This window comes from Sceloporus occidentalis, unplaced genomic scaffold, assembly GCF_023333645.1.
Source record: "Sceloporus occidentalis isolate IW3139 unplaced genomic scaffold, rSceOcc1.0.p SCAF_7, whole genome shotgun sequence".
NCBI classification, from domain to species: Eukaryota; Metazoa; Chordata; class Lepidosauria; order Squamata; family Phrynosomatidae; genus Sceloporus; species Sceloporus occidentalis.
Window position 1 is genome coordinate 20,628,769 of NW_028316987.1, and position 17,800 is coordinate 20,646,568.

Below are 17,800 nucleotides of genomic sequence, written 5' to 3' on the forward strand. Positions count from 1 at the left end.
TACGGGTTCAAAATGTTTGAAACTATGGGAAAAGGTTAAATTAGTGTACTATGAAAGCAGCAAAAAAATAAAAATAAAATGAAATAGTTTAGTTCTGGCAGCCAACATTCCTTTTTAATTTTCGAGTAGTGTGATAATAATAGAGCCTAGGAAACCCAGGACACAAATACAGAAAGGAAAGTTAAGAATTGGTGTGACAGTATCACCTTCTGAAGTTCTCCTTCCTAGAAGCACCTATGAAATAGTGCCTTCAAACTTACAGATGGTAGATCTGTATGTACCTTTCCTTCCTTTCCAAGAGTCTAGTCCACAAAGTATCCATTAAAACACAATAAGCATAGGCCACAATTAAATCAGTTGGTCCTGTATCTCTTGTGGCATTCAAATTTGCTCAGATATGAGCCATGTTGTGTCTGCGAAAGTACTAGGCCCAGTATGCTATCAAGTGGTCTATACTTTCTTCTTGTGAGCCTTTGACCAGAGCATAATGTATCATTAACCACTAGAAAAAATTCTGTTGGGCAACTCCATGATGTTGTGGCACAGGAGATTAATTTATTCACACTGTCAGTGCCATGGAATGAATTCCACCCGTGTTTTCCAACAATGCTGCTCTAGCAGTCCTTTCACTTGTATTATGGCCACTTCCCCCTTGAAAACTCAGGGACTTGTTCAGGCCTGATTGGTGGTAAATGGTCTCAAGAGCTGTCAGGATTCAAGAGACTGTTTGGGCTAATCAACCCCCTGGGGTAGACTACCTTAATTGGTTCCCTACCTATTCAGAGGTTCTGAGGCCCAGTAAATCTGAAGGTGGTGGCTCATGACAGTGAAAACATCAAACATTTGTCCACATCATAATTATCTCTCCCAGCACAGTAAAACAGGTCCAAAGTGGGCCCTGTCAGGTAAAGTGGTTAGACACCAGTAGAGATTGGTTACTGTGGAGGTCTGAGCTATGCCTAGAAGGAGAGCCTCAGCATTAAAGTCCATCTGCATAGCAAGTTGGAGGGAATCCAGCACCTCAAAGACCAATCCCAGCTGGCTCAGAAAGGGACACTGTTTTGGTAGTGTGGTGTACAGTATGCTAGGAGAGCCCCTGTTTTCTCATGAACATCTTCTTCAGATACACCCAAAACCGGGAAGTCCCCAGGATGGGTCAGAAGCACATGATCAAGACAGATCACTGCAAATCTGGCCCCCCTTTCCTTAGGTCTTGCTTGCTGTTGAGTAGAGAACCCAGATCATCCTTGTGCCACCTTGTTCAGTCAGATCTTACTGTACTGTATAGCTAATTTGTCTCAATTTCACAAGGTCACTTGTCTTTTTTCAAAATGTCCCCTACACTCCAGAAGTTTCAAAACAAACTTTATGTGGTATGAGATGTATATGTTCTTAAAATTAATTTGAGATTAGATTACCTATCTTTATTTACAAATATCTAAGTACAGTCGGCCCTCCACATTCGTGAGGGTTAGTGGAACAAGATCCCTGTGAATGTGGAAAAACTGTGAATAACCTCCCTCTCCCAACGTGGCAGCCATTTCTAGGGTGGGAGGAACTTGAGGCAGAGGAGTGCTCCCTTTCTCCAGCCCTTTCCATCCTGGAAATGCCTCAGAGAAACTTCTCCCAAGTCTTTCCAGGGTGGAAGGGGCAACATTTGCGAATAACCAAAACCATGAATGTCAAACCTGCAAATGTAGAGGGCCAACTGTACATGTGTTTACCTGAATGGAGATTAACCATCCTTATTAGCGTCAGGGGTGAGTTTGTATTCTATTGTTTTTGAACTCTTGACATTAAATCATTTGAAAATGAATCAGCTTGCTGTTTATCAGAAGTGAAGTATTTTCCAGCTGACCTGTATCACAAAGCAGATATTCAATTTAAACTCCTTGTAGAACTCTTCCCCATGATTAAGCATGAACAAAACTATGTTTATTTTGCATGGATGTACGAGCAAGAGAATCTAGCTTTTCCTAGTACAGAATATGGATTAATGTCACTTTTGAGGCCATGTTTATTGTTGTGTCTTTGAAAAATAGATAATATATAAAATTATTTTTTAAAATTAAATTCTGGTCTGTTCATATGGATGTTGTAGTGAACATCTTAGGACCACTGATGTCAGACTTTCTCTGTTCTTCTTTTTCTATCTTTCAGTGATATCACCTTACTCTTTTAGCATTGGGAATACTACAGATATGGAACCTTACTTACATGGTGGCATAGCTGTCCAAGTAAAGACACCTAAAATATTTCACTTCGTAAGTATTCTTCTGGAAGGCAAGTATTATCAATATTTGTTAATAAGCTAAGTTCAACATTAGTTCTCTCAGAACAGCACAGGTAAAGCAAAGCTCTCAGATACAGGCACTTATTGCTTCCTGGGATTGCTTTCAATCAGACATCTGGAGTGGGGGAAATCAGGAGTTGGAAGGCAGCATCAGCAGAGCCAAGCTGCCAGAACAAGAAGCACTTACTTCTTCTTGCTCTTTTAAAAACTCCTTCCTGGGATTGCTTTCAATCAGACATGGAGGTGGGGGTTTTCAATAAGCCAAGAGGGAGGAGTAGGCAAGCACCATGCTTCTTGGAAGTGCACCAACTGCCCTTTTGAAGCCAAATTGCAGCAGAAGCAGGAAGAATGTATCCCTGGTGTCTGGGTCTTCCTGCTCCAGCCTCCCTTCCTGCCCTGAGACTGCTTTTCATCCTGGTGCCATCAATCGCAGGTTAAAAAAAATAAAATATAAATGTTTCTTAATTTCAGTTTGCAGATGCTGAAATCTGTGGAGACCATATCCATGGATATTGAGGGCCCAGTGTAGTACAGTACAATCCAACTTTTTGAGGACTGTGGTTCAAGTGCCCTCAAGTACTACAAATACTATCATCAATTTAGTAGTTCAGCTCTATAAGGTTGAAGGTAGACTCAGGCTTGCCATACTCAGTTTTTGTCTGAAGTTGCTCATCGTCCTTCCTGTTATCTTAGCTTACCCCTTATTCTACAGGATGACTTCAAATCAGGATGGTCACTAGTGATCTTGGAAGTTCCAGCAATAGGTCTGCCGTCTAGGCATCTTATCTCATTGGGTTTTAAGACAACCAGAGCAGTACTTAAGTAATGCATCTTAGATGTTGAATACCAACAGAATCTTGTCCTAATTACCAATTCTTTACTGATTAACAGAACTTGTACATATAAATCAGCAAACTATATTTTGTCACTCTCAGTTCACAAGTATCAAAGACCCTTGACACTGGCATAACTCAGTATTCTGCCTTGAGCAGTGTTGGAGAGAAGATTTCAGAAAATCTGCTTCTCTGATTGCAAGTGTCCTTGTCGCTCAAAGGAAAATGAATTAGTGAGCCATGCCTCTTCTAGTGTGGTATTAGGAAAACCTTCAACTGTTTTTAATGTTGCTATATTTTGTTCAGATGCATATACTATCCAACAAGTTTGTTTGCTAGCCAGTATCCTCCCTGACTTGGTATTATAATCTGTTTTATACTTTGCCTTGTCCATTTATTTTAATTAATTTTGTTATATGTTTTCTTGTATAGAACTGGTCATAGATGGTAACAAAAACCGAATGACAGTTTGCTCCCAGTTAACTTTGAATTGTGGTAGAGGTTGAGATTTCCCTCTCTCAACAGTCTTTCCTAGTGGAATCTTCTGGTCTGTCCCAGGAAGATTGTTCTGGCTTCACTCACTGTCTCGGGGACAGCTAATCCAATTCCACTTATATCTCCTTGCAGTTTCAGTTTGTGAAAATTAATGGAAGTTAATCCTAGAATGATGTATGCACTTTTAATGAAGCTTGCTTGCATGCAGTTTCATTGTCTCTGTTCTTTAGAAAATATGTACAAATAGAATATTTTTCTCCCTTAGGAACAGCTAAGGAAGCAGTTGATCAACCCAAGATGTCTGGTTGCAGACTTCAGCAAACCTGAGGTTATTTTTCTTGTTTAAAGTACTTTTTATAGCTTCAGTTCATAGTTCTAATGGTATTATAGTCAATTTTTATTTTATCTTTTCTTAACAATGTGTCAAACTGTTATATGTGCTGGCCAGCAGTCTATGTGATCTCAATTATGGATTTCTGCAGCCTAGCTTTATTTAAAAAAAAACTGGCTGTATAAACATCTGTGAGAGAGACTTGGTTAGGACATGACACATGTTGCAATATGTAAACATGTTCATGGTTAGAAGTTGGTTTCAAGGAGTATTATCCCCCCCCCCCTGTTCACCAGGACTTTCAAGGCAATGTATAATAAAATGGATTTTAAAAATGAAAAATAATTTAGCCATCCATTCATTTATTATTATGGCACACAGCCAGCACAGTGATAAAATACAATACAATAATACAATACAGTCATAAAAACTCTAACATGTGTCAACTTGCAGGGTGTTTTAAAAGGTTATAAAATGTTTCAAAGAATCTCTTTAGCATAGTCTGCATATCAATAACAGAAATTGATAAAAATAATAGAGCAGTATATAAAAAATTACATACAACAAATTACATGGAAAACAATTTAAAATGTCAGTTTTATGAACAGTTTCAAATACTTAACACACTTTGCTTCATATGCAGTTTAGGCTACCTGCCAAAAGCTCATCAAAGATGGATCCAGCCTGACTTCCTTTGGGTGGGAGTGAAAGTCCTGTCTCATGTGTGCTCACCAACCTAGCCTCTTGTCATGAAGGGACATGCAATAGGGCTTCCATTGAAGAGCTTTAAATTCAGATAGGATCATATGCAAGGAGGTAGTCTTTCAGATATTCTGGCCCCAAGCTGTTAAGAGCGTTGTGGATCAAGGCGTCTATCTTGAACTGAACTCCAACCAATTGGAAACTGGTTTAGGACCAGTAACATTGGTTCGTAAATACATGCCAGACTGTAGCTTTGGATAGTTTTGGTAACGCACCATTTAGAGCATCTTATGTAATTCAGTTCAAAAGTAAGGAAAGCATAAATCACTGTGGCCAAATCTGCCTTCCCTAGGAGGGGTGCAGCTGGCACACCAGCCAAAGTTGAGCAAAGGCATTCCTGGCCACAGCAGGTATTTGGCCTTCCAGGAGCAGTGCTGGGCCCAAGAGCACCTGCAAGCTGCAAACCTGGTCCCTGAGAGAAAGTGCAGCCCCAACCAGATCAGGTTGTAATTTTACTCCATGCTTTCTTTTTCTTTTCTTTTTTTCCCCTGTCTTGTATGGATTATTTCTCAGTTTGTCCACCCACATGCCCGCCTTTACTGCACCAAGGCAGTAATTTACAACTAACCCTAACATTATCACAGCCTCCTTGGCATCATACTAGTTTTCCATAATCAAGTGTGCACTTAATGGCTAAATTTAATGGTGAAGTCAAATAGCTCTCAATTTATTTTTTTTTAAATACACATTTGTAGAAGCAGTGTGGTACAAAACAAATTGCTAAATTCATACGATAACAGCAATTCAATAAATATAAGATTAATTCAGTATCACAATATAACATGAGGGAAGGTCTTATGAACATTGCTGCTCAAGGATAAGGTATCACAATATTCATCCAATGGCTGTTGACCGCTGCTTGCTGAATGAATTTAATTATACATCATGTATAGTTTGGAAACTATCAGTCTTATCAGTTGCATTTAAAAATGAGAAGCTTTAAAGCAGAAAATATTAGCCTTATTTATTAGAACAGCTTTAATTCTTGTGATGTTGGATATATGGAAAGAGAGCACATAATTAGTGAAAACAGCCAAGAGTCTTGAAACATGTTCAAGAATAACAGCTTTATTCTGCCATTTTCCTGGTCTGTAGCACAGTCATGTCCAGTTCATGCACTGGAGGAATTTGGCTCTTGTCTGTGAAAGCCAATACTACAATAGTTCTGGTCCACATTAAGATGTCATAAGACACTTGTTATTGCATAATCTGGTGACCCTTTGAAATATTCTTCAATATGCAGTTGCTTAATATCTTACTGATTATTCACTGTTTTCTTTTTTTACAGACACCTCTGCAGATTCACATTGCCATGCTGGCCTTGAATGAGTTTCAGGAAAATTTTGGTCGTATACCAAATATTGGGTAATAAAGCTGCATGAATGTTACAGTTAGTGGGGGAATCCAAATAGTGCTCAGTTAATCAGTATTTCTTGAAACCTTTCTCTTAAAAAAGAAAAGGAAAGAAAGAAAGAAAAAGAAAGGGGATTTCCAAATTGCTGCCAAATCTCAGATCTATTTTGATAAATAATAATAAATAATATTTTTTTTATTTCTATCCCGCTTTTTGCCAGGCAGTCAAAGCGGCGTACAACAGGTTAAAATACATCCATTTATACATAATATCCCCCCTTAAAACAAGATTAAACAATGTAAGATTAAAAACTACATATTAAAACTGACTAAGCTAAATAAAAATCATAAATGGGCAGAGTTCGCTGGATGGGAAGTCTTATTTGTGGCTGAGCTTTTTATTCCGGAAAGGCTTGCCGGAAGAGATCCGTCTTAATGGCTTTTTAAAAGCTCTCTAGATTGGTAATTTGACAGATCTCGTCCGGCAGGCCATTCCATAAATTGGGAGCGGCTGCAGAGAATGTCCTCTCGGAGGTCGCCGTCAACCTGGTCTTTAAGGGCTGTAATAAATTCCTTCCAGAGGACCTGAGTGTATGGGGCGGATTATATGGAAGCAGGCTATCCCTTAGATAGGTTGGGCCCAAGCCATGTAGGGCTTTAAAGGTGATAACCAACACCTTGTACTGTGCCCAGAAACTGATTGGCAGCCAGTGGAGTGACTTCAGTATTGGTGTTATATGGTCACTCCTTGCTGTTCCTGTGACCAACCTGGCTGCCGTATTCTGTACCAACGAGTTTCCGGACTAGGCACAAGGGTAGCCCCATGTAGAGCGCATTGCAAAAATTTTGTTCGCTAATGACGAGGTGTTCTTGTGGTTCAGCTGCAAACAGGGAGAGCTATAAAGCCATCTGTTGAGCTGTCTCTCTGTTAATAGCTGACTAAAATACCAGTTTTACTTCTTGCAAAAGAAGATTATTTTATTGATAGTCTTGTGGTTTACTGGTTAAGACGCCAATTCTGATGCTCAGAAGATAGAAGGTTGGCAATTCAAGGCTTGGGTGCTGCATAATGGGGTGAGCTCCTATCACTAGTCCCAGATTCTGCCATCCTAGCAGTTCGAAATCATGCAAATGCAAGTAGATAGATAGGTACCACTTTGATGGGAAGGTAACAATGTTCAGTGCAGTCATGCTGGCCACATGAGCACTGGATTTGTCTTTGGACAATGCTGGCTCTTTGGCTTAGTAATGGAGATGAGCACTGCCCCCTACAGTCGGTTACGACTAGACATTCATGTCAGGAGACTACTTTTTTGTGGACTATTGCTGGTTGTTCCGTTCATAGTACTTCATTTACACTGCTTGTTAAAGCACAGTGCCCACCAGCTTTTTTCTTTGCTAGTTATGACTTCAAGATGAAGGTAGCAGTGGCATTTGAGGGGCATGAAAGATCCTCTGTTCTCATTGATCAACCCACAGGAGGTAAATATTGGGTAACCATGGATTTCTTTTCTCTGGACATCTAGCTGTTAGCAGTACTTGGTTTGCATTCATACTTCAGTACTGTATTAACACATGTATTCATTTGAATAACAGTAATTATTTTCCATGCTTTTTGTTTTGTTTTACTTTGTTGTTTTGGATTCTAGGTGCATCCAGGATGCTGAGGAGATGGTGAAGATAGCACTGTCTTTAAGCCAAACATTGGAAGGCAAAGTGAGTAGTTCTATCTCAGCTACTATATTTAGGTTTGAATTCAGTAGTGTCTATATAGTTTGAATTTCCCTTATCCAAAATGCTTGAGACCAGAAGTGTTTTTATAGTTTGAATTTCCCTTATCCAAAATGCTTGAGACCAGAAGTGTTTTGGATTTTGGAATATTTGCATATAGAGAATGAGATACAGTCCACCCTTGCCTTACGCGGGGAATGCATTCTGGATACACACGCACACCACATAAGACAAATTACGCATATGATCAAGCCCCATTAATTTGAATGGGGTGCAACAGCATGCGCCATGGGCACATGCCCCATTCACCATATTAGGGCTTGCTGTCCACGTGACCTCAAGTCCACATATGGCGAGCCTGCATTCACTGTATCCTAGAGATGGGACCCAAATTTAAATACTATACATAGCCTGAAGATAATTTCAAAATATTTGTAATACTTTCATGCATGTAACAAAGTTCTGAACCATCAGAAAAAAATTGTCCATGTGGACAATTTTGGAATATTTTGGAATTCTGTATAAAGGTGGCATAACCTTTATTATAATGCTCTGTGATTAAATCTGTAACTGAGTATCATGTGAGAATCCTCCTTCCTATGCATATAGTGGGTGACACTGCTTGTATATGTGTTTTAGATTTGTACCTTTGCCCTGTCCATATCTTTCTAATGCACTGTGATGATTTTTCTTCAGTAAAACCTGTCAGGAGCATACTTCCATACAAATAATGTGAATCTGTAATTAAGATTGCTGTTCAGCTATCTGAAAACTGCTATGTGTTTTCTCAGATTCTACATCTTAGTTATCTACTCAACACCAGTATGTACTGTTGAGTATTTGTCCTTAAAAGGAAGCATAGCTTATGTTTTTTATTCAAACAGAATCTTAATATTTAATCTTTGTCATGGAGGCTTTTTTACGGGGTGTGTGTTCTATTTGTGTGTTTTAACTTTTGTAGGTTTAATACAATTTTATATTGTCTTGTAAGATTATTTTAAGGGTTTTTACATTTTTATTGTAAAGTTTTTAACTGATTTTGTCTGTGAACCACCTTGAGTCCCTTTCTGGGAGAAAGGCAGCATATAAATGAAATAATAAATAAATAAATAAATAAATAAATAGTGGCCCTGTACAGATGGGTCCTTTGTGGCGTGTCCACGACATGCTAGGGTTGCCTCAGGGCGGCGTGTGCACACGCCCTGCAACCCTAGCACATTGTGCATGTGCTGCCGTTACATACAGATGGCGCGCGTAACTATGACGTCGCAACTGCGCCACTTCCAAACGGCGCTGTGCAGCCACGACGTAACCATGCCGTCTCTGGCGCTTTGCGGCGCCACAAAAACGAGCCTCTTTTTGGAGCTCCTTTTCTGCTGTGCAGCAGTGCCATGCAGTTTGTATGCTGTGGCACTCCTGCACAGCAAAGAGAGACGCCTCCCTAGTGGTCTGTACTCCGCCAATATATCTTTTAGCTTATTGTTTTTCACATCAGTACCAAGATGAGACTACCTAAATGTCATGGTCAGATTTGCGGATTATTTTGAAAGGATAGAAAGGCTATAAGTCCAATGGAGACAAAATTAAATGTATGCAAACAATAATGCAGATTCTTTGGTGTTTTTCTTTTAGTTTATTTTTGTTTTCATCTGTAGTTGTGCTTTTGATGTGATTGATTCTAGGTGAACAGGGGAACAGCTGAGTCTTTTGTTTGAAAATTGTTGGGAATAGGTGTTTCCGTTTGGAAGAGTGTTAGTGCAGTTACTTGGATTTACACAGGACAGGATACAGCTTTTCAGTTCTCAGCATTTCATTTAATTATTACCATGCATTTGATTGACAGCCTAAACTAAAACATCTAAATGTGAAGGAGAAGGTCACAGAAAAGAGCAAAATAAGATAGAACCATGCTGAAGGAAAATTATCCTACTAAGAAAAAGGTTAAAAGCTGCAGAAATAGACAGTGGTGTACCCATCCTAGGTGTTACCTAGTGCAGCTGGGCGGGGGGGGGGGGTGCTAATGGAGTGGTGGTGGACACAAGGGCACACTCTCCCTTCTCCTTTGCCACCCTCGTAAAGCCTGGAGGGGTGCATATGCCCTTCTCATTCACCATGGCAGTGGCTTCCACCTCAGGAGGGAGCCACCACTGTGGTGGAACCTGCTCACCCCTTCCTTGCCTCAAGAGCAGAAGGAGGGCCGGACCGGGTTTCACCCCTTTTCTAGGGTGTCACCTGGTGTTGGCCACCCACCCCCCATTGACTCCACTGGGCTGCAGAATTATTAAGCTTTTAAGAATCCCAAGGAAAAGCAAACTATGCAGTTAGGGGGATTCCAACCCTACTATTGACTAATTGGTGCTTTCCACTAAAAACAATGCAAATCTGAAATGTACGACCAATGTTCAACACAAATAGTTTTCACTTGGTACTAGCTTAGTAATTTTCTGTTATGGCATAATGACTGCTGTTTAATGATTGGGTGATACTAGTATCCTCTAATTTGTTATATGTTGTATGCTGATGTTGGGTAAACTTTCAAAATGCTATAAATGATAACATGTGTATTCACTTCACTTTGGGATTACTTAGCTTGAACACTGACATCTTGGCTATCATGTTGTTACATAAAACACTGTTTTCTGTCTACAGTTCTAACTCCTCCATGTAGTTCTAGTGTTGCAGATTGCCCATCTTTGTGCCAAAGCCATGAGTTGAATTTGGATGGATAATGAACTCTCATATATGTTCTGTTGTCCTTTTATATTTTATGGCTCACTGATAAAACCAGTTAAAATGTGCAGATTTTTACTGATATTAATTTCCAGATATGTTACTTATTTCCTTCAAAATTGTAGCCTCAGGTTAATGAAGACATTGTGAAATGGCTCTCAAGGATGGCTCAAGGATCTTTGGCACCCCTCACAGCGGCACTTGGTGGTGTTGCCAGTCAAGAAGTCCTGAAAGCTGTAACAGGAAAGTTTTCTCCTCTGCAACAGTGGGTCAGTTTTCTTTGTTCTTGATTTGGTTACATAACATTAGAGATGTGAGTATTTTGTGAGCAATGATTACATTCAGATGATACCCTCTCCCTGATAATTTGGAAGACATTAAAATTACTTCTGTACTTCCCTACTAGCTTCCCTTCCCTTTCCCCTTTTGGCATATAATTCATTATTTTATTTTTAAGTGAAGGCCAGCTTTCATTGGCAAGTTATGGCTTGAGTGAGACCTCTAAACTTGCAATCCTACTTTGGAGGACTTAGCGAGACCAAAATTTACTTGATTGGACAAATGAGAAGGAATTAATTAATTAAAATCACATTAATTAAATAATAATAAGCTGTACCTAAGAAAGTCCATGGCAGTCTGTTCCACTGTTGAGCAGCTCTTACCATCCAGAAGTTCTTCCTTATCTTTTGATGGAATTTTTCTTAAAATCTGAATCCATTGGTTTGTGCCCTAGTTTCTAATGGGGCAGGATATCAGCTTGCTCAATCTTCTATATGACTTCCCCTCAAATGACTATCATACCACCTCTGAATCTTCTCTTCCTAAAGCTACCCAGCTCTCATCTTGGTTGCCCTTTATGTTATGCTTCTTTGAGAGAAATAATATATTTCTCACAAATATTGATCTCCGAAATAAGACCTACCGATTTACATCAAGTTTATTTTTCAGATAATTATGTTTAGGATTACTGCTGCTGTAGCCTGTTTGATTAGTGATTAGTGTTACTTAGTGATTAGTGTTGATTAACATGATTAGTGTTACTCTGGTTGCAAACATGCCGGAAGATTATAAAATAGTCAAGAGCTGATCAGGTGGAGGTTGTAATTGGAGGTAATAAAGTTCTGAACTTAGACCAGGGGAACCTTTCCTCATTATTATTTTTAAAATCATGCTTCTGGTAAATGAACAAATCAGAGAGAAAAAATTGGCAGAGTTGTGTCCCTAGTGCATTAGTAATAAACTTGTTATGGGTGATAGCTTTAATAAATACAACTCCATTTTTGCAAACTGAAGTGACATGATACAGAATGCTGCCATTCCACTCTACTGTCTTGTTTTAATATTTTTCACATATTCTCTCTCTCTCTCTCATTCTGAGTATATTTTATAGATATGGTAGATAATTAATTTGTTTGTTTCCCTCTAGCTTTATATTGATGCATTAGAATTAGTCCCATATCTAGAAAAAGCCAGTGGTGAAGAATTTCTTCCAAGGTAAATATTGTTTTGAATGTTACAATAAAGCTGCTTGTGCTCTTGTAATTATTTAATTTTCTTTATTTACATTTATATCCCACCCTTTTTCAAAGGCATCAGTGTAGCATACATTGAGCCTCTCTTGATCCTCATAGCAACTGTATGTGTTAGTAGGATCCCATGAGAAATAGCAGCTGGCTTCAGCTTCATGGCTGAATGGGGATTTGTATGGCATGCCCATGAATTGCAATCCAGTGCTCTAACCACTGCATCACATCTCTATTCAAAGGCATATAGTGCTTTAAAAAAACACCCTTAAAATTGTAATAATGAACATTAACAAATATGTCTGTTGCAAAATCCAAACTAGATTACATAACTGAACCTGGGTTCCTATGGAAATTAGGTGACTTTGTAAATTAACATGTGGTCCTGTCAGGAGAGCAAAATCTAGTGAATTATTAATAAATTATTAACAATGAATGACATTCAAACATTGCAAAAGTATGTTTTCCGTTTGTTTGTTTGTTTTTTTGTATCATGAACAGAGGAAGTTAGCTTTTCCATTAATGCACTTTCATCTATGCCTCTATTGAGATACTATCCAAAGATTTCCATTGTAGAGCAATTTCCAGTCTTACCACTGGATATACAAAGTTTATTGATCCTCTGTATTTCAGTACCATACCTTGATCAGTAAACAAAGATAAAAAGACTATTTTTGGGTTGGGTTTGACAGTTTGATCAGTTATTTGGCTGAACATTAGTAAAAAAAATTGTACCAGAATTTTATAATTTGTGTACAGATTTTTAAGAGCAAAAAGGAAACTGTTTGCTTTATAACCCATTGAAACAAACTCTGCTGAGAGAACAGGAATGGTACAGGTTGAGTTTCCCTTAGCTGGAATTCCAAAATCCAAAATATTCCAAAATCCCTGGCAACATCCTATGGAATTCTGTGTTGTTTGGTGGGGCTGTCTGTCAGAGAATTCTAAATACTTCTTTCCAAACTGTAAATCCTGTGATTCCCCAGGATGTTCCTATGACAGTTGAATCATAGTAGAAGTATACTCTTACAAAACCATCTAAACAGCATCAAGGAGAAGCAGGGGATGTAGTGAAGTGGCACTTACTATGAGCTGTCTGGATTGCATGCAGTCTATGGGTTGTTTACATTGATCTGATACTGAAATAATTGCGTATACAAGCTGGTCCGTCATTCTGAATTTTTAAAAAATCCCTCCCCTACTTTCTTTCTGTTTCTTTCTCTTTCTGTTCTCTTTCTGTTTACCACTGTCATTTCAAATCAAATTTGTCTGCATCAGGGGCGATAGATATGATGCCTTGAGAGCCTGCATTGGAGACTCCTTGTGCCAGAAATTGCAAAATCTGAATGTTTTCTTGGTAAGTATGGCTTGTAGAATGAGACTGGCATGATGATTTTCTAAATGTAAGAATGGTGAGATCTAACTGTCCTCTTTTGGGTGGTGTCCTGCACTACATTTTACAGCAGTATTGAACAAATATTTTAGCTGTCACTGCCTTGTTCATTAATCAGAATTTTTAATGTACTTTTCCTGCAAATCTTATAATTGTAGTTTAAAAGATACAAAATAGCTAAACATGGGCTGAAGTGATGCTTTCCATAGTATGAATTAATTATTTTACTTAAATTTATATTTCAGTGCAAGATTTGGTGGCTTCGGATCTTGGAGGGTGTTTCAGTTTGCCATTTAAATTAGTTTTAATCTTCCATTTTATGTGAAAAGCTGTCTAAAGGTTATATCCAGTAGATAACATGTACTTTCAGGCCCAGTAATGTATATTTTTAATATTTTTTGTGTCCCGGTGTTGGGGGGAAGGGAGAAGTATAACTGTGTTTTGCTTGATGAAAGTTTTCAAATGTGAGAACTTTGTCCTTTTATTTTATTTTATAGGTTGGTTGTGGTGCAATAGGCTGTGAAATGTTAAAAAACTTTGCACTCCTTGGTGTTGGCACTGGCCAAGAAAGGGGCATGGTAAGTTTTATATTTCATATATAAATATAAAATTTTATATTTCCAATCCTATTTCCATTTGTCTTGGTTCTCCCCCCCCCCCCCCCATGCAGTTTACAAAGCAGATCAGATTGAGTTTTGGTGCCATGGGTGTGAGCCCCATTAGTTCCTATGGGGCTTCAGCATACGCTGATTTCCCCTTCCGCGGAGGGATCTGGAACAGATCCCCGAGTAAGAGGAGGGCGCACTGTATTTTAGTTTATTTTTATAGCACTGGTAATGTACACAGTGCTGTACATACAAATGATCAAATTAATAAAAATGAAACCTGCCAATGAAACCGTATAAAACAATAGTTAATAATATAAGATAGAATTGGTTAAAATAAGCAGGCATGGGAAGCTCTGTCTTGCTAATTTCACTGTAGAACAGGATGTTTTCTGAGAAGTACATTTTTTGGATCATACTAACTCTTATTTCCATGTTGAGTTTCTTCTTTTTGCACACTTTTAGTAACCAAGGTATCTTGGGCTGTGGGTTTACCAAAGATAGAGTTGAGCTACTGCAGCAATTTTGGTAATCTTTGTAGGATTGTTGGTGAATCCCAATTTTTATCAGCCTAAATTTATGACATTGTGTAGATACAGTCTTTGGAAAAAATTAATTAAATTCTGGACAAAAAAAGATTATTCATAATCCAATTACTTGGACAGTTAAATGTGAAGGAATAGTACACTGGGAATATTCTATTTAAACATTTAAAGTTTCTGTATTGCTAGTAAGGTGGATTTCCAGGATTGATTCTCACTGTGAAACATGTCATTGGTTTGGCAATATTAAGCGTAACTTCTAATTTCACCTTTCTGTTTTTCCAACCTACTACAGGTCACAATTACAGATCCAGATTTAATAGAAAAGTCCAACTTAAATAGGCAGTTCCTTTTTCGACCACATCACATACAGGTATGTTGGAGTGATAAGGACAAATGGTAGTTTTGGATTTTAAAGAAAATATCAAGTTTGGTTGTGGAAAAGTTATTTTAATGAAACTGGAAAAGTAAGTTTCCGTATGCATTAGGTACATGAAGTTAACTTTGTCTTCCTCTTTGATGAAGAAATTGTTAACTTTAAGTCCACATCTATAACTTGCTGACAGTACACAAGCATTGGAACATTACAGGATAAATTTTAGACATCTTCATTTAAAAGGATCTTGGATAGCATGTCCAGGACAGATTACTGCCTGAGCTAGATAGCACACAGTTACTATTTAGTACTACAGATAGTAATTATCAGCACTATATTGGTTTGTATCCCATTTTTCCATCTCTGAAATGGATGCTCAAGGCAAGTAATGATCGTATTAAAATATTAGTTAAAAAAAATGAAAACAGGTAGAAAAAACTAAAACATTACCAGCGTTACAAGAATCTGGTTTAATTCATTGGTTGCTCAGACCAAATGCTCCCTGGAACATGAGGCATATTCTGCAAATAAAATGACTAAGAGTTTTATTTATGTCTTAAGTGTTCTTTGTTTCTATAAAAATGAACCAAAACATAAGTGAATATTTAGAATTGCTCAATGAAATGCCAAATATTTAATTTTTAGATAATATGTAAACAACACTTGGAACACTTGGCAGGCTTGGAACTCTCTCCCTGTTGAGCTCCGCTCAGCCCCCTCCCTAGAGTCTTTTAGAAAAAACCTAAAGACTCATTTTTTCCGCCTTGCTTTCCCCCATGTCCCTTAATTCCACTCTTCTCCTTTATGCTGTTGTAATTGTAATGTAATGGATGTCTTTGGGGTTATTGCTGTTATTAGTTTTAATGGTTTTAAAAGGTGATTGAATGATGGATATTTTTATTGTTGTATTTTATTGCTTAATGTGGGGGGATTTCTTTTATTGGATTTGTTGTATTATATTTTAACTGATTGTAAACCGCTGTGATCATTGGAATAGCGGTATACAAATAAAGATTCATTCATTCATTCATTCATATCATTTGCTCTTAAAATCTCAAAACCAAGGAGGAGAATTCAGGGAAGACAAGTTGTTCCTAAAAAGGGAAATCTTGCTGTGAAACTTACTAGTTAGGGAACATTCTACATCTGCAGTGTTTAGTGTTAGAGATGGCCAACTTACAAAACAGCACAGTCACCCCTCCACAGTCGTGGAGGTTAGGGGCCAAATACCCCCACAAAATTGGAAAAACAGTGAATATGTCCCCCCCCAACATGAATGATAAAGAGTCCTCTCCCACCAAGAGCACTACCCGTAACTCTCTTTGCAACCATGAAACACATAGCCTCTCCCACATTTCTAAAGCACTTCCACTATCAGTCTGATGTCTACAAAGGATCCACCTTCTCTCCTCCCCCCGCCCCCCCCCCCCCCGGCCAGACAAAAGCAACACCAAATCTTCACCACTTTGATGAACTTTGCATTCTCCTCAATTCCAAAATCTTTCCATCCTGAATCTTATATTTGCAGTCATCATCACAAAGAGAACGTACAGTGTTGCTTTAATCTGGCCAGGAGAGAGGGGGAGGAGGAGCAGGAGGGGAGAGAAGTTGGATCCTCCTGGTGGGTCACTCCAAACATTGGATTCAAAGGGAAGGTTGTTGGAAATGAGGAGGATGCAAAGTTTGGCAAAACAGGAATGTATGTTTTTGGCTGTCTGGGAAGAAGGGGGAGGAGGGAGAGTGAAGAGGTTGACCTTGTTAAGCAGCAACTACAAAGTTGCAAATAGTCAAAATTGCAAATCTGATACCCGCAAATGTGGTGGGCCAACTGTAAATGTGAGAAAAGTTATCAAAGCCCCCATACCTTTCCAACAAAATAATGTAATATTTTAGAAACTATTTGCATCAGCTGCATAACAGAACCTGATCAATTAAATCTTGATATACTGTTATTTGTTGTCAAGTTTACCCATGGGGACATCATGATTGGGAAACTCCCAAGAGCCCTGGTAACCAACCATCTTGCTGAGGTCCTGCAGGTTTAAGACTCTGGCTTCATTGATTGGATTCAACCTTCTGTGATGTGGTCTTCCTCTTTTTTTACTGCCTTTAACTTTGCTTGAGCATTGCAGGTTTTTCCAAGGTGGTAATACATTGATACAATAGTATGATTATTATCACATTATTTGTCCTTGATAATATGATATAATTTGTCCTTATGTCACTGTATATAACAGGACTGGAACATCCATGGATTTTGGTATCCATGGGGTGTGGGGAGGTTCCTGGAAGTAAACCCCAGCAGATACTAAGGGTCTATTGTGTATTAAGAGTTTTTTGTATCTAGGGCAAACAGTAACCATACTTAAAATATTTTAATTTGATCAGAAACCTAAAAGTTACACTGCAGCAGCTGCAACACTTAGCATCAACTCTCAGATGAAGATAGACTCATATCTTAACAAAGTATGTCCTGCTACTGAAAACATATACAATGATGACTTCTATACCAAGCAAGATGTGGTTGTAACTGCATTAGACAATGTCGAAGCGAGGAGATATATTGACAGGTAAGTATATGGTGCATGTTGCATTTTTTCTAGTATTCTCTCCCTTTCTCCTGTCATAGTTTCTTTTTTGTGTTATTGCCATTTATGATGGTTTCACATGATACGCACATCAGTGTAAGCTATGGTTCAAAACATGTCACCTTAAACTCTGGTTTACAAACCCACTTCCAATCTATATTTCAGTGTACTGTCTTATGTTTCTACCAATATCACAAGTCATTTGTTCGTTGACCAGAGTGTGGCAGCTTTGAGATAGAATACTG

At 38.4% G+C, this 17,800-nt stretch overlaps 1 protein-coding gene across 2 annotated transcripts in view; it reads left to right on the forward strand.

The window, feature by feature from the left end:
* LOC149309383 (ubiquitin-like modifier-activating enzyme 6) overlaps positions 1 to 17,800 on the forward strand; it is a 53,475-nt gene that overhangs the window by 16,937 nt on the left and 18,738 nt on the right. For both annotated transcript variants that reach the window (XR_016281899.1, XM_089532327.1), the window contains exons 10-19: positions 2,161 to 2,264; positions 3,887 to 3,949; positions 6,003 to 6,079; positions 7,717 to 7,783; positions 10,654 to 10,797; positions 11,955 to 12,022; positions 13,330 to 13,408; positions 13,942 to 14,022; positions 14,887 to 14,964; positions 17,356 to 17,537. Coding sequence is in view for 1 of the 2 variants with exons in the window: in XM_089532327.1 (XP_089388453.1) it covers positions 2,161 to 2,264; positions 3,887 to 3,949; positions 6,003 to 6,079; positions 7,717 to 7,783; positions 10,654 to 10,797; positions 11,955 to 12,022; positions 13,330 to 13,408; positions 13,942 to 14,022; positions 14,887 to 14,964; positions 17,356 to 17,537 (943 nt within the window). In the remaining variant the exon portion in view is untranslated. The remainder of the gene's footprint in view (positions 1 to 2,160; positions 2,265 to 3,886; positions 3,950 to 6,002; positions 6,080 to 7,716; positions 7,784 to 10,653; positions 10,798 to 11,954; positions 12,023 to 13,329; positions 13,409 to 13,941; positions 14,023 to 14,886; positions 14,965 to 17,355; positions 17,538 to 17,800) is intronic.